The 27,400-nt window shown below is 46.2% G+C and overlaps 1 protein-coding gene across 4 annotated transcripts in view; it reads left to right on the top strand.

The window, feature by feature from the left end:
* The window catches only part of Rps6ka2 (ribosomal protein S6 kinase A2), a 281,111-nt gene that overhangs the window by 77,890 nt on the left and 175,821 nt on the right, over positions 1-27,400 (top strand). The window contains exon 4 of one of the 4 annotated variants that reach the window (XM_076926604.1): positions 7,343-7,394. The exons of the other annotated variants lie outside the window; for them this stretch is intronic. Coding sequence (XP_076782719.1) covers positions 7,343-7,394 — 52 coding nt within the window. The remainder of the gene's footprint in view (positions 1-7,342; positions 7,395-27,400) is intronic. 4 annotated transcript variants of the gene reach the window in all.

Raw genomic sequence — 27,400 nt, 5'->3', positions numbered from 1 at the left:
TAAGTCAGCTTTCCTAGCCCATAACTGTGCGGGGCTTGTTTGGGACCAGCGTTCTTATGTGCAGTGTCGTGCAGCTTGGCCTGCCTAGCACACTGCTGGGATGTGCAGAGATCAGGCTCAGAGTACCAAGGTGGGTGGGGGCTGTAGGAACGGCTTCTTGCCTTCTTCTGTTATTGGAACAACCTACAGAGACCCACACTACCTTGGGGTTCTCTGGTTCTTTAGCTGTATGACACTTCTTACAGAGAGTAGTGGGTCCCACTGGGTATATGATCATGGCTTTATTCCAGAGTCTGTGGCCAGAGTGTCTTCACTCCAGGGCCCACCTCATTGTGCTGGGACCTGTTAGCCTGCATTAGACTCCATGGTGCTCCCGACGCACAGATACCAATGTGGGTGGCCTCTCTAGTGTGAGATAATAAATGCCCCTGCACGCAGTGAGCTTGCTGCCATTATGTAGTTAACTGAGTGGGTGTTATAAGTGATACAGACTATATTGTGTGAGCATCGATATGCGGAGAACAAAAGAAGCATAGAAAAAAGAACGGACGGATAGGAAGCAGGCTAAAGAGCAAGTGGCATGGACCTCCACATGGTACAGATGTCTTCCCTTCCGTGACCCAGCATTGGAAGTTCTGCCCTCGGGGCTGAGGAACAGAGATCATTTTGGGTGGGTTTTGACTCAACTTCATATTTGTCAAAATGCCCTAGCTCTGTACCACCCTTATGATGTGCTCTGGAGCCTGCCCTGGAGACACCCTACCTTAAGGGTCCCTCCCTCCCCAAACCTTAAGTTTTCAGACAAAAATCAGCCAATGCTGAGCTTCTTCGTGAAGTCATTTCCTGTGAGCGCTACGCACAATGGCTGACGTTCAGCTCTGTGGAGGTGTCAGCGCAGGGACAGGGTGTCAGTGACTCCTGCTCTGGTGCTTATGTTGCTCAAGTCTGTCATGAGCTTGTCACGATGCCTAGGGTAGGCCTCCCTGAGAGATGCTCACACTCTGCTGCTTGTACCTTCTAGTCGTTTCTGCCTCTGCTTATGAACAGCGCCTTTTGTAGTAAAGAAAAATTTAAATATTCCAATCAGTCAAGTTTTGTACTTGTTGGGCATTTTGTTTAAGAAGCCTTTCCTACTTATGAATGCAAATATTGGCTATTTTTTTTTCTTACAATCTAAGTGTTGTACTAGTTTGATTGGACATACAGTAGAAGAGACTTGGTATTTGGTATATATGTAGAAGAGACTTGCTTCATTCTTTCCATAGAGAGACGAGTGTTCTAAGCGGAATCTCTGAATAGTCTGTATCTCCTCCCTGCTGGTTTTCGATGTGAGTTTTAGGTCCTCTGAGCCCATTAGTTACTGCGTATTGGCAGGCTGAAATTGTTTCAGTAGTAGATACTAGCCAGCAACCTTGACTCAGTTTTAAGCATCATGGGGCTTAACTCTAAAGATTTCTGGGGCTCACAGAGAGGGACATGTTATCTAGAGCACACATAGGTCTCTGCTATCAGATTGCAGCTGTCCTGTGTTCCGGACCCTGCTCCAGCCATCTGAATATGAGTCTATGGATATGAGTGTTTATACTTAGTGCAGGGACCTGAGGTTGTTAATAAATATTTTTTTTAAAGCATGCTCTCTTGGAAGCAATGTAGGAGCTAAATGGTAGCAGGAAGAGAAAGACTCAAGAAATACAACAGGTTTTGAGATTGTTAGCTGCTTTATAGAAGGGGGATATATTGTCCTCACTGTCCCTGGCATACAGGCCAAACGAATAGGAACTATGAAGGGTCAGATCCTCTGGACACTTAGCCTCCTTCAGGTTCAGAACCTTGCCAAGATACCTGTGGGAAATTACCTGGCCATATCGTATGTGTCTAGATGGGGACATCTCTATGCAGACATGTTGCAATGTGACTGGCTTTGATGCCCACAGAGACTTCTTATCCCAAGCTTCCTTCTTCGGATTTGTCCATTGCTTACCAGACGCAGTGCACATCAGTACTCACTGGCGTGTCAGACCCAGACATGAAACACAACATTAGCAATTATAGTTTGTTAGCTGCCACCCAGGTCTCTGCACTCACAGGACCCTGGTCACATCAAGGAAGCATACATCCACAGAAGTTAAAGCAGCTGTACATGAGGGGCCTATTCAGGGATCATCAGACCCAGTGGCTTGTAGCCGCCAGCAGCTATGGGTAACCGGGTTCACCTGAGAGGAAGGCTGGGAATGAAAGGGGAATGGAGGGCAAGAGAAGCATGGGGCCAAGACAACGTATTCTGATCAAGGCCCGAAGTTTTTTTTTTTATTTATTTTTTATTGGATATTATATTTACATTTCAGATGCCATCCTCTTTCCCCATTTCCCCTCCCTAGAAAACCCCTATCCTATGCCCCCTTCTCCTTTTTGCTTTTATACGACTTTTTAAAAATGTTAACCAAAGGCTTTATAAATTTGGTAAGCCGGTCGGTGACGCACGCCTTTAATCCCAGCACTTGGGAGGCAGAGGCAGGTGGATTTCTGAGTTCGAGGCCAGCCTGATCTACAGAGTGACTTCCAGGTCAGCCAGGGCTACACAGAGAAACCCTGTCTCGAAAAAACAAAAAACAAACAAACAAAAAAAAAACCAAACCAAAACAAACAAAAAACCCAAAAACAAACAAACAAACAAACAAAAAAGAAAACCCATCTTTGTCTACAGAGTGAGTTCCAGGACAGCCAGGGCTATACAGAGAAACCCTGTCTCGAAAAACCAAAATAAATAAATAAATAAATAAATAATAATAAAATAAATTTGGTAATGCTCAATATCAATCAGAAGTGTAACCTAATACCCAACCTAGATACGTCAACTATCTTTGACTGGCGGAGACATGTGAACACCTGCCTCCATGTCTGGCCCCCTCTCTCTTTCTCTCTCATCACCTAGCTCCTCCTCTCCTTCTCCTCCTCCTCTCCTTACTCCTCCTCTCCTTACTCCTCCTACCTTAGCTCCTCCTACATATCACCCTTCCTGTTAAAATAAAACTTTTCTTTCAGAATACAGTTAGAGCATAACTATACCAATTTATGTCAGTAAGGTGCAAGCTAGACCTAATACCCAGTCCATCATTTTGTTGACTGAGCAGAACCTCTGTCATCTCTCCTAAATAAAAGACTTAGTTCTGAACCTGGCTTTTTTTTTTCTTTTTTTTTTCTTGGCTTTAGAATGAATGTCGGCTGAAAATCATTCTCTCAAATCTTTTCTCTCAAAGTAAATAACAAGAATTGGCTATGAGACTATAAGTTTTCAACCCCATCAGAAATCCAGAATGACTGAGTTAACTGAAATTATGGAAAGCACAAAGCATAGCTTCTAAAACATAGCCAATTTATAGAGACTGCTGAACACCTGGACACTACTACAGAACGTTGGGGCATCCGATCTTCAGCCTTCTAAGGCCCGAAGTTTAATATTTTGCTTTCACATATAAAGGGGAAGCCCCACCCCCCCAGAGTCTCTTCTCGGTTCAGCCCAGGGGCTGGGTGAGGAGATAGTAGCCCGAAGGTGTCAAGGCAAGTTCAGCAGGCGGTCCATTCTTCTTAGCTCCTGTAACAGACTGCAGGATGCCACACCAGCAATGCAATGCCTCCCAGGTTCTATTGGTTTGGTCTACTGTGGTAAATGACTCTAAGGCCTGCTCAAGGCTGTGGTGGAAGGGTACAGTGGCTTCCTTGGATTCATGTTCCTGATCCTTTTCTCTTTACAGCTCCAGACTTGGAACTGTTTAATTATAGAATGGTACCATAAGAATACCAGGGAAATGAGGAAACAGCACCACCGCCATAGACATGTGTTTAGACAAGTCAAAGCCGAATGAATGACTCGGCTCAGATCCTTAACTTGTCAAGGGGTTTATAAATTCCCATGAACTCCTATAAACTTCATATCTGCTGTTAGGGTGTGCTCCCAGCCTCACTCTCTTAAAAATAGCTCCTTTTATTAAGCTTCTGTGAGGCAAAATTGCTAGCACCAGGTTGAGGCTGTTGACATTTCAAAACTCAATATATTTACGCAGCATTTGCCTCGCAAGCATGGAGGAGGACCATGTCCAGATGGGAGCTGCATGCATGCTGTGAGGCTTAAGGCCTACACCGAGGGCCACAGCAGAAAGGCAGGGCATTGTGGGTACTTCCCTGCCAACCCTGCTCTTTTGAAGCATCCTGGACTATGTTGGCTTTTTTTTTTTTTTTTTTTTTTTTTGTTTTGTTTTTGGTTTTTCGAGACAGGGTTTCTCTGTATAGCCCTGGCTGTCCTGGAAACTCACTCTGTAGACCAGGCTGGCCTTGAACTCAGAAATCCGCCTGCCTCTGCCTCCCAAGTGCTGGGATTAAAGGCGTGCACCACCATCGCCCGGCTTATGTTGGCATTTTTTAAACCCAAGAGAGAGCTGAGCCTTTTCATTCATCATGTGGGAACCATATTGGTAACTAATTCTATGGCTTTGGGGACAGGCACATGAGTATACCTTATAAGGCCGTGTGGCTCAGGGGGATGTGCAATCACCAAGTGTCCACCATTACCACTGTGCTCTGTGTATCCACCGTGGTCCGCATGCAGTGCCTCTAGATTTCAGATCTGCCTTGGTTACTTGACGTGCATCTGCAGCTCTGCTTGGGCCTCTCAGCCTCTCCTCTCACTCTCTCTCCGGAGCCCCTTCCCACCACCACCAGGTGGCAGACTTAGAGAAGTTGCTGGGACTTCCTCCAAAGCAGGGATTCCTGGACTGTTGTGTGCAGTCCTGATGATTGAAGAGACCACCCAATGAGCAGTAGTGCACGTGGACACGTGCACTGTGTTTCTAGAAAAGGAGAAGACATCTACACACCCTAAACACAAACGGCAGGTCCTGAGGCAGTGACCTGGCAAGCACTGTATTTTAATTAAAACCACAATAACAACTTATTGCAATACATCTTCTAGAAAGATCCAGGCCAGTGATTCTCAGTGAGTGCCTACATTGGAGAACTATTTTTATTTACTTGGTATTTGTCTGTATTTCCCATTTCTTTCTTAATTAAAAATAGAAAATTTTCTTTTATAGTCAAAAAAAGCAAGGTAACTTTTTCTTACAGAAACGTAAATAATAGACTATAACAAAACAAAGGTTTGAGATGAGGGCCCAACTCGGCAGGTGATGTGTTGTTGTGTATAGAGCCTTTGTCCAGTTCATGGCTGCCAATAGACTTCTTTATGTAGTTGTATATAGTTAGGGCAGGAATCCCAAACACAGGGAGAATTGGTTCACACTCACAGGGCCAACTGGGAGGAGGCTTCCATCAGGGCTTTCACAGATAAAAAGGAGAATCCGCTTCTTATGCAGTAAAACGCTTTCTGGATTCTACTTAACAGTTTGCCCAGAGGAATCCTAGGAGTCTCTCTCTTACCTCTGGAGGATGCTGCTTGTGTCTAACAGCAGCTTGCAGTCTGGTTTGTATTTGGCAAAAGCAAGGCATGTGTCATTCCCCAGGAAGTCCAGATGCCATGCCTAGGATGCAAAAGTGATAATTAGACACTTTTGGAATTAAAAGCAAACTGGTAGCATCTCAGTAATGCTATCACTGCCACTGCTGGATGAGTGATGAGGCGTGTGTGGCACGCCACGAGGGTTACTTGCTTCTACGATGCTGGCTGGCACACTGCCTGCGGCACCAGGAAAGCAATGGGTATTTTAAGACACAATGCATCTTCCTTTCTTCGTACCTTAAGTACAAAATAATCACTAGTTGGAAACTGGCATAAAATGATGTTGACATTCAATATAGAGTCTCTGAACAAGTCACACAACAAGTGTGACAGGCAGGCTGTGTCTCTGCCTTTCAGGCTTTGTTAGAAACGTGCAGCCTTGCTGCCTCTGCCTCCCCCTCCTCTCTTCTTCCTACCCCTGTTCCTCCTTGAGTAGTTATGGTGCTGGAGGGACAGGTACCAGGAGGGTTGTCAAGGTGATTGCTTCTGCTGTATGTTCTCTTCAGCATCTTCTAGCACTGTGCCTATTGACTAGTCTGGTTCACAGATTCTGTAACTGGAGGGAAAGGCTTCTCATGTTCCCAGCATAAGCTAGCCACTGTCCTTCATGCTTCCTCATAGAGCCACCGCCTAATAAGCTGAGGACTTCTTGCAGGTGGAGCTCGGGCCAGCTCTCAGCAAGCAGAGCCGTGGTTGGGACAGATGAACCTCAGACAGACAGATCTCAGGGTTTCCCGACTCAGGAGTGGATGTCTCATCTTTTCCTGTCACGTACCAGCCGTCATGATACTGTGTGCACTTGAATTAGAATAATTCTACTAGAGAAATGAGAGGGAACAGTGGGAACACATTATCAAGTCTTGTCTAACACCATGAAAATGGCCAGCAGCAAGGATGGCAGGAGTAACCTACTAACGTGAGACTTACCCGAGGACAGCCTTCATGCACAGCGCAGCTGTGCTCCACACATGAAGAAAGATGACATGAGGCCATGGGAGGAGACACCCAAGGAACAAAGCCACACACACTGAGCCCATTCACCAAATGTGATTTATGACCACAAATTCAGCTCCTTCTTGTAAGCTATAAGCAACATTTGTTCATTCCATCAGTTCTGTGAGCCACAGTAACTTTCTGGTGGCAAACAGTGTCACACAAGAGTGACTTTCTTTCCTGATTCTCTGTGTGTGCTTCTTGCCTCTGTGATAAGTCATGGGCAAACCTACAGTTCTGCACTGGTCGATGGGTCTGGCCAGATCTTTGTCCTTGGGGGAACCAACAGGACAGATTTTAAACTAAACAATCGCTGTGCTAATCCCCGGGGTCACTTTGTACTAGAGCTCATGTGCTGCTCTTTTTCCTCAACTCCCAGAGTGATCTGCTCAGTGTCCCCTACATGGATATAATACGCCCTGAGGTGCTTGTCGCCACTTCTCTTTCTGCACACAGTCAGGCAATTCTGTTTGTTCTGTGTTGTTGGAGACACTTGCTTCACAGAGCACACTCCCTTTTCTGTGTGTGAGTTTCTCTCTGACATCATCTCTAGTGACCGGGTGGGGGATGGGATGATGGTGGCTTTCTGCTTTTTCTTATACATCACATGACTTTCCAACATGACAGGCTTGGTGACTTCTCAAGGTTCTTTATATCTGATGGAATTTTAATCTACAGTTGTCTTCTGTGAGTCAGTGGGTCTGAAGTAAGCAACAAGGTCCAAGCATACAAATCAGTTTGTGAAGTTTTTAAAGACTCTCCTTGGTCTGAATCATATATATATATATATATATATATTTTTTTTTTTTTTTTTCTGGTTGCTGTAACAATGGGATCCAGATCCTGCATCATTTCGTCAGATATTCTTCGTAAAAAGACTTTCAGGAGAAAGGTGAGCTGGCTTAATATTTCATTAGATAAACTCACAAAAAGCTTAAATGGTCTTGAAGGAGAAGCCGCCTTATAAATAACACATGGCCTAGCTTCTCTGGCTCAGACCTGTCCAGCCCTGCAGCACACGCTCCTTTCTGCTGAATGAAGGGTAGGTTGTGGGCCACTTGTAACATGCTGCCAGGGTGAAAGCAGCTGTGTGGAAACCCATTCGCTCCTTACCACTCTGAATTAAACACTCTCGATGTGAGATACCTGTTGACAGCCAGTCACATGTCGATTGCCTTGTCTGAACACCGGATATCCTCGTATCTTCCATTTGATGTGGTGGCTACGAAGAATGGCTTTGAGCTTGTGGTCCCCTTCTCTACCAGAGAAAAATAAGGTAGGATGGGTGTTGGGATGCTGAGGTCTGTTGCATGTGGTCAGCCTGCAGAACCCCAGCACTGTGGTGGCCGCAGTTCACAAGCTCCTTCTAGGTATCACTTGCTACCTGTTGTTCAAAGTCATCCCCAAGTCTCCTCAAACTCCAAGCCCCATCCCAACTTGTGAACAGATAACCCCGGTCTCTTGCTGTGGAAGAAACTGAAGACACCTATTATATTAACTCAGTTTTCTGACTCTCTCTTAGAAATATGCCTTTACCAGTGCCTACTGTAGCTTACGTTCAACTTCAGGAAAGATGCTTCTCCTAGGAAGGCTACATGTTTCTGTGGGGAACACTTCACGGGCCAACATCCTCAGTGAGAATTGCGGCCAGCAAGGCCTCATCTGTGCACCAAAATTCCCAATGCTCAGGCAGGTGTTGACCTGTCCATGTGCCTGGGACCAGTCTGAAGGTGTGGCCATGAGCTGACCCAATGAGACCAGCCAGAGGCTATGGTTAGTGCAGGGTTTGGGGCAGACACAGTCAGGATTCCTCTGTGTGTGTGTGTGTGTGTGTGTGTGTGTGTGTGTGTGTGTGTGTGTGTGTGTGTATGTGTGTGTGTGTGTGTGTGTGTGTGTATGTGTGTGTGTGTGTGTGTGTGTGTGTGTGTGTGTGTGTGTGTGTGGTGTTGATGGGCTTGCTAGAGGCAACCACTGGCTATAGACTCTTGGACTTTACTTTAAACCCATACTAATATGTTTAGTTTCCGGAGACTGTTCTGAGTCTTAGAGACAGATTTTCAAAATGACTGGTAATTTTTCTTAGTCTCCTAAATTTTCTTAAACTTTTTTATTTTCTTTTAAATTGCTATATAGTTCAGGTTTGGCTGGAACTCATGATCCTCCTGCTTCAGCCTCCCAGGTACTGACTGGGTAACAGTGTGCAGCACATGTCTGACTCTAATTATTTGACTTTCCTTGTTTCCTGAGATGGCTGTAACAATGCCACAAAGTGTCTAACTTAACAGAGATGCAGTGTCTTGTAGTCTGGAGCTGAAGGGCAAGATCAAAGTGTGAGAGCATCTGCCCTGTGTTTCTCTTGGGAGTTTGCAGTGATGGGGACACCTGTGGCTCACAGATGCCCCAGCCCAGTCTTGGCACCTATTTATTTATTCACTTGCATGTGACCCTGGGCTCAATTCATTTCTTTCAGGGGACACAGTCATATTGAATCAGCGCCCCTTTCCAATAACTTTATTTTAACTGGATCTGCAATGACTTCATTGGTGACCTCTAATCAAGACTGTTTCAACTTACCCTTACTCAGCTTTCCAGTAATTTGAGCATGATATGTACTTAGTAGAAGCTATACTTCGAATTTTGAGCTGTGAGCTTTCTCCAGGCAAGTGGTACACGATCCATCATCCCTTATGATGATGCTTGATGCATGGTGGTAGCAAGCCAAATTGCTTGGTCAGCCTCATACTTTAAGGGAAGGCACTGATGTGTGTGTCATGTGGCTGAGCTAGGCTGGTCACTAGCCTATGGCATGGTCAATGCATTTTCTACTTAGGTTATTTTTGATTTCTGAAGGGTTTATTGGAATGTGACCATATTATTGGGTTAAATAAGGCCACTACCTGAGATAAAGATGGACAAGACTTCAATCTCTTTTTGCTGTTATTGTTTTTAATTAATTATTTTTTTTACATTTTTATTGAAAACACAATCACATCACTTCCATCTTCCCTTGCCTCCCTCAAATCCCTCTCATGCCCTTATCTCTCAAATTGATAACCTCTCATATATGTAATATATGAGATATACATATATAAATGTATAAATATATACATACATGTATATATGAATATATACATACATATGTATATATATGTGTATATATACATATATAAATACAACCTGTGGAGTCCATTTTGTTGTTTACAAATATATAGTTTTAGGGATGACCACTTTGTATTGGATAACTAATCAATCAATTTTGGGGGGAGACAATTCAACACCCCTCCTTCCCTGAGCAGCTGTCCTATAGGCCCTGGGAAGGCTTTGGTGTGCTGTATGAATATCCCAGTAAGCCTAGGGATCTACTTCCCTAGAACCCACTCAATGTCTCTGATTAGCTTTTGGTACCTCAGCAGAGCTGAAAGAATTAAAAACTTTTAGACATATCCAGGGCAGTTTCCTAAAGCTGCTTATTCACCAGCAAGCCTGGCCTTATCCCCATGGTACCCACCCAAGTCTGCCCGGCATAGACATCAACTAGGAATCTGGGTGTGGGACTCCCACACCCTGTCTCAGATACAGGATATACCCCACCACAGTCACTACGGTGTTTGTTTTTAAAACCTTGACATGCTATGAATTCAAATAAGCTTCTTGACACTACCATGCAGTTAGGGTAAAGAAAGCCATTTCTAAGGGATATTTCCCAAATATCAGCAAGAGAGATTGAGGGTTTTTTTTTTTTTTTTTTTGAAAGAATGTCTATTTATTGGGTGCAAAAGACACCAAAGTCTAAAGTAACAAGTATCTCTCCACTGTCTTTTCTAAGGGCATGGGGTAGAATTTCTTTTTTTTTTTTTATTTTATATTTTATTTACATTTCAGATGCCATCCCCTTTCCCCATTTTCCCTCCCTAGAAAGCCCTATCCCATTCCCACTCCTCCTTTTTGCTTTTATACATTTTTTTAAAATGTTAATCAAAGGCTTTATAAGTTTGGTAATGCTCAATCAGAAGTGTAACCCAATACCCAACCTAGATATATCAACTATCTTTGACTGGTGGAGACACGTGAACATCTGCCTCCATGCCCCCCCCTTCTCTCTCTTTCTCTCTCTCATCACCTAGCTTCACCCTTCCTGTTAAAATAAAACTTTTGAGAGATTGAGTTCTTAGGTCGCAGTTTCCTTGGTTCTAATGGTTGTGTCTATGTAGCATTGAGCTTGGAAGAGCACCTTTAGAAATGCCATAGTCTCCATGGGAAAGATGCCGTTTAATCCGGAAGCTGACTATGTATCTGTGCTGATGTCTCAAGGTCTTCACGTGTCTTTCAATCCAGTTGTATGTGCTGGACCCTCAACTACCTCCAAAAGTCAGTCTGAGACACTGGCTCTGAGTTCGTTGTCTCAGGCCTTGTGTCTCGCGTCTCATGAAAATGAAAGATGGTACTGTACAAAGCAGAAGCAGGCTTAAGAGGGATTACAGAGAAATAACCTGAAAGTAAGAAATGAAGGAAAGGCTAGAGAAGTTTTGAGAGTGAGAGGATTTTCCAAGAGAGGAAAAAGCTGTTGAACTTCCTTGTTTGGGGTTTGTCACGGCAGGAACTGGACAAAGGATAAGAAAATTGCTATGAGAACAGTTACTCTCTGGGCTCTCATGGGCCCACACCTTCCATGCATGTCCCCCTGGCCCATCAGAGCCATGACCATGCAGTGTCCATGCGTGGGCTGCCCACCTCGTTGGGGGTACTGAAGCCCTGTTCATTCCCACCTTGTGACTTGTTAGCCACTGGCCTCAAATGTCTGCTGTTTAGTCATTCGGTCAGTGTTGCAACCTCTGAACTTCAGGTGTCTCAAGTGCTGCTGTTTGTACTAAGCTCTGGTCATTCTCACAGTTGCATGGCCAGCCTGTAGCTTTACCGTGGCTGAGAGTTAACTGTCACACAGCCACCAAGATGTAGCTGCAGTCTTTTGTGGTTACCGTATCTTGCATCTTGGCTAGGGGGTGGTCTGGGTGGTCTCCTGAAATACGTAAAGGATTCTTGTTAGAAGCTATCTGTCTTAGTTTGGGTTTCATTATTGTGAAGAGACACCATCCCCAAGCCAACACTTACAAAGGAAAACATTTAATTGGGGTTGGCTTACAGCTTCAGAGGCTTATTATCGTCATGTCAGGAAGCATGGCAGTATCTGGGCAGACATGGTGCTGGAGAAGGAGCTGAGAGTTCTACATCCTGATCTGCAGGCAACAAAGGGGAGACTGTTTCTCATAGGCAGCCAGGAGAAAACTGGGCAGAGCTTGAGCATAGGAGACCCCAAAGCCCACCTACCTAGTGACACACTTCTCCAACGAGGCTACACCTCCTAATAGTGCCACTCACTATGCCAAGCATTCAAACACATGAGTCTATAGAGGCCAAACCTATTCAAACCATCCTAACTTACCGTTTGTCTGTTACACTTATCTGTGTTAGAAATAAGAATATTGGGAATTCCTTTCGTGTTCCTCAAGGGCTTTTGGTGCTCTCCCTGGCTTGCCACTACAGCCTCAGAGCCCCGGCTTCATTGTTTAGCTCATTATCTTACGGGCAGCCACAAACCCTCTTATTCCCTTTAGTGTTCCACGCTTTGCTGTGTCTGCCCCCTCCCTAATTATTCTCTAATCCTAGTGTCTGTTCTCGATGCAACATGTGTTAGCAACTTGCGTCTCCACCATGGGCCTTCTCTTCCTGTCTGCAGAGAGCAGCTCTTGCCTTGCTAAAGTTCCCCCTGATGTTTGACATGGCTCTTCCGCAATCTCAGCCTCTGCTGATGGACCAGGGGTTGGTGTGGGGGAGGCAACTGAGAAACCTGCCAAGTTAAGCACCAACCGGGTGCTTATGTTTGAGACGAGCGGCTGGCTCTTCCTCCCCAAGGTGTCCATCCTCCTCCTCTCATGACAACTGTTGTTTCTTCCTCTTCTAAAGCTACTCGTGGGCTGATCTCTCCCAGGTGCAGTGCGTCTCAGTCATTTTTTGACATTGAGAAATGCCGGCGTCCAGTAGGTATAATAAGCTAATTACGTAAATTAAGGTTTAAAACTGTAGAAAATGTCTTCTGTGTGGTAACCATTTGCCTACTTTTATTTAGGCTCTGGAAGGTAAAAGGAGTATGGAATAAGCAGGACTCACAAGGTTGCCATGCTGATGTGTGGGGTGGAAGGATGGGGGTCTGCGGGTCTGTGGTGCAAGTGGAGCTGTGTCACCAGACAGAAAAACTGGTGAGGTCGAGCAGACGAAGGAACCCCGGAAATTCTCATAGTAGAGAACGGAAGGCGTTTGAATCTGCTTGCGACAAGGTTCTTGTCCTGGAGCACGTGACCACAACATTCCGCTAAGAGGACTTGAACAACTGGTCACATAGCATAGAGCCCAGAGTTCTCCATGCTAATGAGGTATCTAGATGGGCCCTGAGGGTTTAGCCAATAGGCTTCCCTTCCTGGGCATCCTTTCCTGCAAAAGATATTTAATCTTTGGTCCACACTGAGTAAGTCATATGCATTCTTTTCCACAATGAATAAACAGTTTGGACAAACAAGGACTGTCTCTTTCACCACTGCAGAGAGCGGTGAACCCTCCATTATACAAAGCCATGCCTAAGTCTCCCACAGAAGGCCCCTGTATAATCCTGGCACTCATCCTGAGCTAAGCCCCATCCCCCACCCCCAACCCATCCATCCACACACCTTGTCTCATCCCAGGTCTGAGGCCTCGTTCTCAACTTCTCACGGTTCTCAGCATCATTTGGGTGCCCAAGAGTTTGAGAACCACATTCTTGGCCTCAACCTGTACTGTTTCTCACTTGGAGAAACATGGTCTGAGACCCCTGTCATAAGCTATGTTTTGCCTCCCTCAGTGGAAGAGCATATCTCACAAGCCCAGCACCCTGATGGCGACAAGTGAGGAACACAGCCTAGCACCTCTGTTTCACCTTCCTGAGCGGCGTCCTGACACCCCAGGTACAAGGTGAAATGCAGACCCACATATAGCCACTGGACTGTTATTGAGTGTCTATTGATTTCTATGGGCTTGATGGATGGCGGCACCCTCCCTCTTTGGGGTGAGGACTCCTAGCAGACGCCACCTGCCCTCTTACTCTCTTATTTCAGCCTCTGGAAAGTCCTGGGTGGTGGGTGCTTACCAAGGTTGTCGCGCTGCTGTGGATGGGACCCAGGCCCTGTATGAAAAGGAAGCACTGTGCCAGCGAGCCACATCCCACCCAGCTCCTCGTCATGGTTTTTAAAGAACTGTGCATCATAGAGAATGAAAGGGGGGAGCAAAGCCTGAGAGACTAGAGTCAAAAAAGCCACGGTGAATAAGGGCAGATTGGCCATTTGGGGACAGGACTCAGAGAATGGTGCCTGTCCTTTTAGTGGTATTCTAGATGCCCATCTGTCCCCAGGATGGAGTCCAAGGAAAATTTGCTCCAGACAAGTAGAAGACTTCGGGGATTTCTGTCAGCTTCCTGAGAAGGGGTAATAGGCTTTCAGGGCTTTACCGTGTGCCTTTTCTTGGGGAGACATGCACAAATAAATGCCTGGTCACTGCAGGTAGGGTCCCAATGCCAAACCAAAGAAGTGATTGTACCAGAGTTCAGCTTGCTGGACCAATGAGTCTATTGGGGTTACTTTCAGGATCATGGGTGGCCCTCAAGACAGTAGCGATACTGAAAAGCTCGCTGTAGCATGGGTGGTGAGCGTAAAACCTGCACCCCTGAAGCTTTCTGCAAACCTGCTGCAGCTTCACTAGCTCCCACCCCACCCCACCCCACCCCCACCCCACCCCACGTTGTTTCTTACTGTTTATACCTGCCCCCTCCTGCCAAAGGGAACGTTCCAATTCAGAGGACATACTATAGACCATTAGTCTAGAACCTTGACACTTTTTTTTTCTCGTTCTTGGATAACAATTGTTTCACCTCACAGTGAACCTTTTTCCTTCAAGAAAATATCTGTAGGAAAGGAGACACCCAGCTGTCCATATCTTCAAAGGCTCTCACGTGGGTGGGTCCCTTCTCTAGGGAGGGTCGGGTTCTGACCATGGGCTGTGTGCCTGGACAAACTCCAGACACACCATCCCATGGGTAAGCAAGGATTGCTCATCATTTTGAAGGTCCAGTGAGACGGTCTGTGGGAATTCCCTACTTACTACAGGGCTCAGGAGACAAGGTGTTTTCAAGAAAGGAATCTAAGACTTTAAAAACTAAATTCATAGTACAGAGACAATTGTTTTTTAAAAAAGATTCTAGAAACCTCCAAGCCTTCTTTTTAATTATTTTTATTCATAGTACATCCTGCTCACAGCCCACCTCCCTCCTCTCTTCTCAGTCTCACCCTTACACATCCCTCACCCAGGTTGCCCCCATCACTTCTCCTCAGAGAAGGAGATTGCCCTTTGAGTACCATTCCACCCTGGGGCATCTAGTTCCAGAAGGACTAGGCACATCCTCTCCCCCTAAGACTCAACCAGGCAGTTCAGGTAGGGGAGAGAGGTCCAAAGGCAGGCAACAGAGATGAAGACATCCCTGGTTCCGCTTGTTAGGTGAACTGCATGAAGACCAAGCTGTGTATTTGCTACAAATGTGTAGGGGGTCTAGGTTCAGCTCCTGCATGCTCCCTGGGTAGTACAGGGCCAGTGAGCCTCCACAGTCCCAGGTTAGTTGACTGTGTGGGTCTTCTTGTGGTGTTCTTGATCCCTCTGACTTCCTCACTTGTATCCCCAACTTTCCCACAGGACTGCCTGAGTTCTAGCTCATGTTTGGCTTTAGGTCTCTGCATCTGTATCTATCTATGAAGGCTCTTTGAAGACAGTTATCGTAGGCTCCTGTCTGCAAGCATAGCACAGTATCATTAACAGTGTCAGGGGTTGGCTCTCTCACATTATATGGATCTCAGGTTGGGGCAGCCATGGGTTTGCTGTTCTCTCAGTCTCTGCTCCATCTTTATCCCTGCAAATCTTGTAGGCAGGACAAGTTTTGGATCGAAGATTTTGTAGGTGAATTGATGTCTTCCTCCCTCCTCCGGAAGTCCTGACTGCTATAGGAGGTCACTTCAGTCTCTAGGAATCTCAGTTAGAGTCAGTCACCCCCAGAGACTCCCCATATCCCCTCACACCCCAGGCCCCCAGCTAATCCTACCAGTTTTCATTCTCACTCCCAGGCCTCTCCTGCCCCCTGAACCCCATCTCCATTCCCCTCCTCACCTCCTCTCCCACTCAGCTCCCTCTGTCCATCAACCTCTGATAACTATTTTGTTTCCCCTTCTGAATGAGATTCACACACCTTCCCTTTCCCTCTTTATCACCCCATTTCTTTGGGTCTGTGGATTATAGTATGACTAATATCCACTTATAAGTGGGTACATGTCATGCATGTCTTTCTAGCTCTGGGTTCCCTCACTCAGGACAGTATGCTCAAATTCCATCCATTTGCCTGCAAAATTCATGATGTCCTTGTTTATAATAGCTGAATAGTATTCCATTGTGTAGATGTAACACATTTTCTTTACCCATTCTTCAGTTGAGGGACATCTAGGTTGTTTCCAGTCTCTGGCTATTGTGAATAAAGCTGCTGTGAACATAGTTGAGCAAGTGTCCCTGTGATATGGTGGGGCATCTTTTGAGTGGTATATCTGGGTCTTGAGATAGAACCATTCCTAGTTTTCTGAGAAACCACTAAATTGATTTTCAGAGAGGTTGTACAAGTTTGCACTCCCACCAGCAATGGAGGCGTGTTCCCTTGCTCCACATCCTCGCCAGCATGTGCTGTCTCTTGAGTTTTTGATCTTAGTCACTCTGATGGTGTAAGATGGAACTTCAGCATTCTTTTAATTTGCATTTCCTTGATGACTAAGGACTTTGAACATTTATTTAGGTGTTTCTCAGCAATTTGAGATTCCTCTGTTGGGAATTCTCTGTTTAGCTCTGTGCCACAATTTTTAATTGAGTTATTCAGATTGTCGATGTTTAACTTCTTGAGTTCTTTATGAATTTTGAGTATTAGCCCTTTGTCAGATGTAGGATTGGTGAAGATTCTTTCCTAATGTATAGGCTGGCCTTTCCCCTATTGACAGTGTTCTTCGCTTTACAGAAGCTTTCAGTTTCATGAGGTCCCATTATCAGTTGTTGATCTTAGTGCCTGAGCCATTGATGATCTCTTCAGGAAGTTGTCTCCTGGGCCGATGAGTTCAAGGGTATTTCCCACTTTCTCTTCTATTAGATTTAACATTTCCAGTTTCATGTTGAGGTTTTTGATCCACTTGGACTTGAATTTTGTTCAGGGTGATAAAATGGATCTATTTGCATTTTTTCTACATGCAGACATCCTGTTACACCAACACTATTTGTTGACGATGCTTTCTTTTTTCCATCGTATGGTTTTGCATTCTTTGTCAAAAATCAGGTGTCCATAGGTGTGTGGGTGGGTTTATTTCTGGGTCTTTGATTTGATTCCGCTGATCAGCTTGTCTGTTCCTACTCCAATACTGTGAAGTTTTTATTACTATTGCTCTGTAATATAGACCTCTAAGCTTTCTTAATGGCAATAAGAACATGCTGGTGCATGGCCACAGTGGGGCTGGGTTTCAGAGCAAGTTCCCAGGCTTACAACCAGCTCCATAAAAATGGCCCATACTGCCCGGAAGACATTACACCTAGTCGCCATGTTTTCTGGATGAGGGTAGTTGATGGTCCTGAAGTGAGTAGGAGAGCAGGTTTTGTACTTAAGTGCATCCAGATGACCCGTAAGTCCCTCCCCATCTTGAAAAAAAATCCACGGTATTTTACCAAGCAATAATACCAATTTTAACCCCCATTAAAAATAATAAGTACTTCCATTAAAATGTCCTAAAAGTCCAGTGGGTATTCTAGGGAATTAGTATGGAAACAGTTTCCTTTTAAAGCTTTGTCTTTCAGCATGGTTTTATCATGCCCCTGGTCGGTTTCTTCACGGCACCATTTCTTACTACAGTGCTGTGCAACCAGAGTGGTTGTCAAGAACATTTAATTTTTTTTTTATGCCAGATGATTTTGCTTGAAGGACTTATCTTGTCTGTGGTTTTGTCCTTGATATAAAAAGCTGTAACGTTTACCATCTTTCACATGTTCATTCCTCTTTTTGTGATCAAATGCACTGACAAAAGCAGCTTAAGGGAGACATTTTAGCTCAGAGTTAAGGTCACAGTCCATCACTGTGGGGAAACTGAGGCAGCAGCAACACAAAGCTGCTAGGTACACCCAGTCAGGAACAGAGAGGATGAGTGCATTCATGCTGGTACTGGCTTACTCCTGCCCTTTTAGCCCAGGATCCAAACCTAGATGATTCTACCCACTTTTAGGTGGTAGAATTAAGACAACCCCTTCCAACACGCATGTCCACAGGCTAACCTATTTCAGACAATTTCTCAGTAAGACCTCTTTACCAGGTGATTCTGTGTTATATTTCTGGCAGTTAAAACCAACCACCGCACCACAGTGGGCATCATTAACTGAACAGCCCAGTAGCGCTAAACATGTTCACGATGTTACAGACTGATTCACAGAACTGGTCAAAGGTGTCTGTCAGACAGCACCATCTCTGTCCTATGAACATGACTACTCTGGGGACTGGAATCACACAGTTTTCCTTCCCCTGATTGGTTTATCCGATTCAGCATGCCTTCCAAGTACACACACATTGTATATGGTGTCAAAATTCCATTCTACCTTAAGACTAAAAAAATATCACAGATCTCCCATTTTATTTAGCCAATGTCTGCTCATGGACCCCAGGGCTGCTTTCACACTGGGCTTTGTGGACAGCTAGCTGTGCCTCTGTGAATGCAGGTGTGCGGATATCTGTTTGAGGCTCTGCTTTCAGCTCCTCGGGTATATTCCCTGAAGTAGAATCGCTGCTTTACATGGTAATATGTGCTTAAGCTCTTGAGGGACAGCCAGACTGCTTTCTACAGCAGCCACCAGTGTCACATTGTATCAGCGTCTCGTGGCTCCCTGCATCCTCTCCAGTATTCTCAGGTTCTGTGGTTTTGTTTTGGTGGTATCTACCCTAACGTGTGTGATGCAAGGAGCCCTTGTGTGTGTGTGTGTGTGTATGAAAATGTGTGCATATTTGTATGTGTGTGTATGTGTGTATGTGTGTATGTATGTATGTGTACATATGTGTGTATGTATGTGTATATGTGTGTGTATGTGTGTGTATGTGTGTATGTGTGTATGTATGTATGTGTACATATGTGTGTATGTATGTGTATGTGTGTATGTGTGTGGGGGTACATATGTGTATGTGTGTATGAGTGTGTGCATGTATGTGTGTATGTGTGTATGAGTATGTGCATGTGTGTGTGTATGTGTGTATGAGTGTGTGCATGTGTGTGTGTGTGAGCAAGGGCTGTGCTTGTGCTCTGTATATGTACTCCAGGATTCAAAAAGGATGGCAGCTTCTGTCTTGCTCCAAGTCTCTGGTTCATGGGATGAAGTGCTCTGTGTGGTCAGAGCGCATGTGTGGTTAGAGCGTGCTTAAAAGACACGTCATTCTATAGCAAAAAACCCTTTTCTTTCTAGAAATAGATATTTTCTTGTTTATAAACACGCAAGCAGAAGGAGAATCAGTTTCCTCTGCTCTGAGTCTGTCTGGGTGTTACCAGCTGTGACCTTGCAACCCCAGGATAAAGCTACTAAGACAACTAACTTGTGGGCAGCAGTTAACTCGACTGGCCTGTGGCATGCTCAGCAAAGAGCAGCGACTGAGGAGAGTCAGGCTGGGCAGGTGAACTCAGACCGCCATGCCGAGTGTGACCGTTGACCCTGCTCATGTGGATGCGTGCTTACCCTGAGCATCCAGGCTTCTGAGCTCTGCTTCCTGCCCACCGAGGAGGCGGTTGAGGATAACCTAAATGCTGGTGCCCAAGCAGGGACAGGAAGTGGGGAGGGGAGGAGTGCGTGAGAAATCCTGTAGCCAGGGTTATTAAGGAGTCACCAGTAACCGAGTGATGGGAAAAAAGAAAATGTAGACAGAATCCCCGCGAGTCACGCTCCATGGTTGGAAATGATATTATTTAAGATAGAAAATTTAGTCGGACATGTTGTTTTGGACTAAGGCTTACCGGGGGAGTTTTCAGGTGACATTTAGGAAAAGACTTTAAAATGGTAAATGTAGTTGAGGGCTTGAGAGCAGACGTGCTTTTAACTTGCCAGTGGCAGGCAGAGCCTTCCCCGTGTGCAGATGTCATCAGAGAAAGATTGTACGTGAGCCACAGGGGGACAGACCCGTGAAGAACTGCAGACAGCCATGCCTGCAAGACTGAAGGAGGGGCAGAGCGCCTGGCAGAGAAGCCAGAACAACAGGTCAGAGCAGAACCTGGTGACTGGGCTCCTGGGGTCGGCCATGAGGACTGCGGAAAGGAGCCAAATTGGGTTTAGCCGAAGAAAAATAAGCAGTTAAAGTAGAAAGAAAACTGGCTCCCAAATGCCAAGTGTGAGAGTGAAACCTGTAGGATGACCTGAGGCTGGATTACGCTCAGTGCCGGGACAGAGTGAGTCAAGGGTAGACCTGAGGTGGGGAGCAGGTGTCGGGTGGGGGTACGTCAAGTGTGCCTGGATGACAGGGTGGGGCGAGTCAGGCCATATCTGGAAGCTTTTATCCTCTCTATGGAGATTGTTACTCGTAAGAGAACGTGTTGCTTGGTATGCCTGTGAATTTAATACTGAGCCAAGGTTGTCTTGAAGGAGAAAGAAAAGGAGACATTTTAAAAGAGGGAGAAATCAGATAACACACCAGCAGCAGGCCTCTCTCAAAAACATCTTTTAACACGATCAAATGAATGGAAAGTCTTTAAAAAAGAGAAGACCTGGAGCCTTTGAAACTACGGGAGCAAAGTTAAGCAGCTGCAGGCTCACTGTCACCTCACTGTCACCTCACTGTCACCTCACTGTCACCTGTCACCTCACCGTTACCTCACTGTCAGTCACCTCACTGTCACCTCACTGCCAGTCACCTCACTGTTACCTCACTGTCAGTCACCTCACTGTCACCTCACTGTCACCTCACTGTCACCTCACTGCCAGTCACCTCACTGTCACCTCACTGTCAGTCACCTCACTGTCACCTCACTGTCACCTGTCACCTCACTGTCACCTCACTGTCACCTGTCACCTCACTGTCACCTCACTGTCACCTGTCACCTCACTGTCACCTCACTGTCAGTCACCTCACTGTCAGTCACCTCACTGTCAGTCACCTCACTTGTCACCTCACTGTCACCTCACTGTCACAGCTGGAGTGAGGTGTCTGCAGGCTCACTGTCACAGCTGGAGTGAGGTGTCTGCAAGCTCACGAGTTTAAATGTCGTCAAACCAGGGGCACGAAAAGGTGGTGCCAGGAGTTACTCCAGGACTCTTGGAGCAGAGGCAGCTGAAGGTTTCAGTCAGGAAGGCAAGCAGAAAGACCCTGAGGTGGAAGAAAAACCAAGTTCATCGTCTAATAAAGTGAAAACCAAAGGTGCCAAGCAGAGGAGTGAGCTACAGCAGTTTTGTTTCATATGAGGTCGTTCCAGGAGGCAAGGTGAAGTTGATGATGTGAGACACAGATGTTTGCGTGCCTTATGAAGCCGTTTCACTGAGCTGAGCAGCAGCTCAAGCTAGCAGAACAGGAACACACAGGCAGCAAAGAAAGAAACGGGCCAGCTGCCAATCACTGGGAGATACGAGTGAGCATCAGAGGCAGGACACAGTGAGCCTGGCAACGTGGCTAGGCCCTGCAAGAGTTAGTCCCGGAAAAATAGACAGTACTAAGTATCACATGCTGAAAAATTCTCAGATTGCGTTAAACAGAAGAAAACGAAACAGAAAACTCACTGTTGGATCGTATGAAAGAATGCATCCGTATGTGCTTGTGAAAATGGAGAAGCCTGGACTAAAAGTTTCAAATAGAAAAGATCACCGCTGGTAAGCACAATAAACAGCTTGACTTCAAGCGGCGGGTATTAAAGCTCGCAGATTATGGATGCAGGTGTGATCCACTATGAGACACTGCAGCCACGCCACCATCAACGCATCGTCAAAATTCACGATGCAGACAATCCAGAGAGAAAAAGGAACCAAATTAGGAGACCGTAACTCCCTGACTAAAATCTGACAGATCACAGCAACTGTGCCAGCCATTTAGTTACAGTCACAGGCAAATCCAGTCAATGTGGTATATTTGATATGTGCACATGTCCATATATATATGGGGGGGGGGGATGTTTGTGGACAGAGATAAACTTGTATCTGAAAGGGAACTCTCTCTACCTCTCAAATATCCACAAAACACCATGAATCTGTGATTCAACTTAATGTCAAGGCAGACTGTTGTTCTCTCCCATGAGGAAGTGGGTCACTCTTGATTTTCCTTTCAGTCATAGCTCAGATAATCGAGAGTATGTCTCTTGGTTCTGACTTCATTCTCCTATTGATACTTGAGAGTACCCTTAGAGAAGCCACAGTCTCTAGCTGCTGCTGCGGTTTTCCTGTGTGTCAGTGAAGGAAATGACTGTGCATCTGTTGGACATGTCCAGGGGTTGGGGAGCTGCACACATATGCTGGTATATGTCTGTCCTTCCTGACAGTTTGACTGGCAGGGCCAGGTGCTCCAGCATGACACCTCACTTGGCTGTTAGAAGTCACCTTCCGCCGGGTGGTGGTGGTGCACGCCTTTAATCCCAGCACTTGGGAGGCAGAGGCAGGCAGATTTCTGAGTTCGAGGCCAGCCTGGTCTACAGAGTGAGTTCCAGGACAGCCAGGGCTACACAGTCTCAAAAAACCAAAACCAAACCAAAACAAAACAAAACAAACAAAAACAAAACAAAAAAACCAAAAAAAAAAAAAAAAAAACCCCAAAAAAACAAAAACAAAAACAAAAACAAAAAAGAAGTCACCTTCCTTTCAGGGGGAGAACCAGAACAGAAAAGCAGCCTGGATCTTGACACTAGTAAGTTTGGAAGCAAGGTCAACCCCCAGGGCTTCCGCCTTGGGCTGGGCCTTCCTCCAGTGTCCTTCAGATTCTTGTGAGAAAACCCAAGGCTCAGTGTCAGCCTCAGCTTTGGACATTGCTATCTGGACAGGACTCTATGAGCTGGTGTCCAACCCTTGAAGATCATTTCTGTGTCCTCACTGGTAACCAGACCTGAGTACTGTGGCCATCTTCCAGTCATGCAAGCTAAGCATGGGTGTGGGTGGTGCCATGGGGGGACTCGTACTCCTGGGACCCACGGACTCGGGTGGGTGGAAAGGGAGTAGATAAATGTGACGCCTCCAGAAATGCAGAGGCACAGCCTTGATAGCAGAAAATAAAGTGGTTTCCATGAACAAACCCGAAGGATTGCAGGTGGAATCCCAAAAGGAGAAGCAGACTGCAGGGAGGGGCAAAGCGGGGCGTGGTTTGCAACTGGGGTCAAAGGTCTTTCTACTACAGCTCATGTGACACAGAGTGTCATGCCTTGTTGGGGGACTGGTCTTGTAGAACTCTGTTCTGCTCTAATTCTGTTCCCCTGTCCCCTTCTCCCCTCCCCCCTGTTCCTAGCCTTTGGGGACCCCAGTCTTCAAGCACATCACCCCCATGTGAGAAGTCAGGGTGGCACCAGGCCTGAGACAGGGCTGGGATCCTGAGTGTCAGTAGGATTGTTTGAACCAGTCTCCAGCCCTGATCATTTTCCCCAACTGGATAACTCTGTTCCCTTCTCTTTCAAAGCACCTTACCTTCTTTCTGGTTGCCTGTTTGGTAACTGCCAGTCAGTGTCAGTGACTACATGACAAACTCCGCTGCGCTATTTACCACTTGAGTATACTGTCCTAGTAAAAATCTAACCCGACAGATGAAGCGGGGTGGGCACCTGTTGCTTTCTCTTCCCTGCTCAGAGGTCTGTCCTCTAAACATCAGTGAGTGTGACAGCACAGAGAGGCAGTGGGATGCCTGTGAGTTCACGGCCAGTCTGGTCTACATAGTAGGTTCCAAGACAGTCAGAGCTATATAGAGAGACCCCATCTCCAAAAAAATAAATAAATAAAAATTGCCAGGGTCCTTACAATTACAAGCCACAATATGGTCTTTCCACCTGACAGTGCAGTGAGTGACCTAATGAGTGGGCAGTTCTGTGCATTATCCTCCCAGCTCCTGGAAACGGCGCTGGTGCAGCCCATCCCCCTCCCCAGTGGACAGGTGTCTGTTTAGCCTTTGTCCTTTCTCTGCTACAAACAGTGACAAAGTGACCAGCTCAGGACCCCTGTGGGCCAGCTGCTGGCCTAGAGTCAGTCCCGGCTTGCCGAACCCTGCCTCTTCATGAGCACCAAGATTTAAAAGCCAAATAGAAGTGGATGCATGGAGCAGTCATCCCAGTGCACATTGTTCACTGGACAGTGGGCAGTCTGAGGTCCTTCTCCTCCACGGCAGGACAGGCTTATCTGCGGATGCCAAAGCCTACAAGCATTCTGGTTGTGTGAGATTTGGAGAGGGTCATCTGAAGGAGGAGCATATGCGGATTGGAAAGAAAGCAAACCAGGAGCCAGTGGACAAGTCTGTCCCCTTAGAGTTGGGGGGTGGGGTAGCGCGAGGGCCTCTTCTCTGGCCCACTGTCGCAGAGAATGGTTTTGTCAGCAGGTGCTTGCACCTTGGTTTCTGTTTCCTCATTAAAATGGCTACCTCTTGATGTTCACCAATGAGACAGAGATGCTACGGCTTGTCACACTGATACCACCTATGTCTGAATGGTCTCTGAGCCAAGAATGAGTTGCATATTTCTTAAGTGATTGGAAAAAAAAAATCTGAAGAATTTCTCATGACACATAAAAATTGCAAGTAGCTAAAAAAAGAAAGTATAATTAGAAACCACTACACTCTCTCGTTTCTGTGGGGTCTGTGGCGTTTTCTAGTACAATTTACCATCTGGTCCTCTCTCTGTAGGAAGGTGTGCCAGATGAAGCCGGATTTGTTGGCTTTATTGTCCGAGGTCAATTCTAGGCAAACCTTTGACAGTTTTTATCTTGTGTGATCAGACAGCCATCTGCAAAGTCTTTGGACTCCTGAAATTCTTGTTAACTTTCAAATGTTAGTATTTTTCAACTACATGTAGGAGGAGAGGGAGGAGGAAAGAAGGGGAAGGAGAGGAGGAGGGGGAAGAAAGAGAAGAGGGGGAGGGGGAAGAGTGGGAGGAGGGGCAGATGGAAAGAGGAGGTTGAAGGGAAGAGGAGGAGAGGTAGAGGGAAAGAAGAGGAGAGAGAAGGGGAGGAAGAAGAGGCAGAGAAGGGGGAGAGGGGAGGAGGGGGAGAAGAAAGGAGGAGGAAGGTGAGTGGGAGGAGGAGGAGGGGGAGTAAGAGAGGGAGGAGGGGGAGGAGATATCACTTCTCATGAGCTTCAGGCTAGTGTGCTCGTCCAGTGGCTGCTCAGTTCTGGTGCCCACCACAAGGATGAGAGGGAAGAGGCCAAGCAGGAGCGTGTGGGATCTTCAGATTCTTTGTGTTGAGGTGTTTTGCCACATTATTGGAGACACATCTTTATCATTTTATGCTTTGGGGTCAAGTTCATTGGATCATTTGGAGTGGGATGTGTGGACAAATACTTGTGTCTTGTGTACTCAGATAGATCTGCTTGGTGAGGAGTCAGTATGTGATCCTTTGAATTTTTATATAGCTTTAAAAGCACGAAGCATATTTACAAGTTGGAAGCCTCGGCTTTTTAAAGGGGGAAACTATTTTTGAGTGCTTTGTTTTCCTTGATGAATCAGTTTAGAGTCCTCTTAGAAATTAAAAAACAGTTGGATGACCAAAAGCTATTGTGAGCTTCTGCCCAGGGCCACCCTAACTGCTGTGTGCCCAGAGTAGTGACCTCAGACAGATGTGACCATCACTACTTCCCTGTGCCCATAACTCAGGACATTTGTCAAGGGAAGTAAAGGTGCATATGTTCTGTAGAAAAATGAAAAACCAGTACAGCTATCATTAACAAATAAAATATGCCAGTGGCAATCTAATTATGGAAAGCATTGCTAGGGACAATTCCAGAACATTCCAACACACTGTCTTGTTCTCTTGGAACCTTCTGGAACCTAAACATCTGAAATCTATACCCTTCCTGTTAAGGGTAATATTTAAAATGGTGGCACCCAATCTGGCTTGTTGTTATGGTGCCACCATGTTCCCCACTAGACGATGCCTGAGACCACCAGCGGCGATGTTCTCGCTGCTGCTGAGGCTTAGGCAGGCCAGAAGCACTGGCCTTGGCACCCACAAGGTGTCAGTGTGGGAGATGGCTCTGCACAAAGCTTTGCTGATTCCCCAGACAATACCCACCATCCACGCGGTACCTGGTAGAAATGAAACTCTAAAGCTTAATTATTATTAACAAAATTAACAATTTGCCCACACAGTTAGAGTTGTTTCCCAATATCTAATCTTATGATATAAATCGTTACCCAGGACCGTCCTGGACCCGTGCACAGTTCTCCATGGCTCCTACATCTCTCTCCTTCCTAGCTCCTCCTCTTCCTCTCCTCCCGACCCCCTCACTCCGCCTACCTCTCATACAGCCCAATCACCGAGCTTTATAAAATATAGTGGGAAGATATCCCACAACACCTGCCTACCACATGTGTTCTTCAATCCCACCAGAGCCTTTCTTTGGCAGTGAGTTTCAAGACTTGTCTGGTGAACCTCCTCTCCTTTGTCCTCCGTTTCACCCATGGCTCCCTCCTTCAAACTGCTTCCTGCACTGTTTCAGAGCAGCGTACAGAGATGGGGAGAGCCTCCTCAGGGCCCCGCAGAGCTGCTCAACACCAGACTGATCACATGGGTTTTTCTCTTAGTCCTGATTCTTTCTGATTCCCACGGCTCTAAGTCCTGGAGTCTGAGAAAGGAGACACGCCAACGATCCCAGCTGTTTACTCTCCTCCGTCAACTTTTGTCCAAAGCTACTATTGGATCCTGGATGGTGACCCTGCCTGCCGTCCTTACAAACCCTGAGTACAGACAACCAAACACAACTTTCTCACTCGCCAGTGAGTGAATGCAGCATGCCCTTCCCTCTGTTCTTTTTTTTTTTTTTTTTTTTTTTCCGTTTTTTTTGAGACAGGGTTTCTCTGCGTAGCCCTAGCTGTCCTGAACTCACTCGGTAGACCAGGCTGGCCTCGAACTCAGAAATCCGCCTGCCTCTGCCTCCCAAGTGCTGGGATTAAAGGCGTGTGCCACCACTGCCCGGCTTCTTCCCTCTATTCTATAGGGGAGAAGGAGGCCTTCCCACAGCTTCCGCCTCTCCACACTGACTCCATCTCCCCCCACACAGGTCCTCCTCGTTGTGTGCCGGCTGTTCTCTCTCTGTGAACACTGACACATTTCATGTCATAGAACTGTTTTTTTTTTCTTTCTTTCTCCCGGATTGGTTAAGTTTTGATTGCAGTGTTTAGACACCTGGAAATTGTAAGCTTGTCATGTTTCCAGTTAGCAAGACAGCAGCTATCAAACACCTCCCCGGATTCTAATATGAGCATCTGGCTCCTCCCTGGCATGCTCACTTTTTTGATGCTTCAAGTCCTGTGCTGTGTGGAAAGGACTTTTACTGGTTTGGTTCCAAGCTGTTCATTTATACCCTATCTACCTAGATGCAGATGGATCCAGAGTTAGGCTTTGCTGTTCCACTGACCTGCATTTCACACTATCTTCAACATTGCATTTAAGATATGCTAGGCTTCCTCTCTGAGGACTAGCTTTCAGAAGGTGTCATGCAAGCTCCCAAAGGAGAGAAGCAGCCTACAGTCTTACCCAGCTATGATGTCTACGCATCACCACAACAGCCGGTGTAACACAGGAACCCTAAGGCGCAGTAGCGGCATGCATACCTTGGTGGTA

The sequence above is a fragment of the Arvicanthis niloticus genome, chromosome 28, assembly GCF_011762505.2.
Source record: "Arvicanthis niloticus isolate mArvNil1 chromosome 28, mArvNil1.pat.X, whole genome shotgun sequence".
NCBI classification, from domain to species: domain Eukaryota; kingdom Metazoa; phylum Chordata; class Mammalia; order Rodentia; family Muridae; genus Arvicanthis; species Arvicanthis niloticus.
The sequence above is the reverse complement of the archived record's forward strand: the minus strand, read 5'-3'. Positions and strand labels throughout refer to the sequence as shown.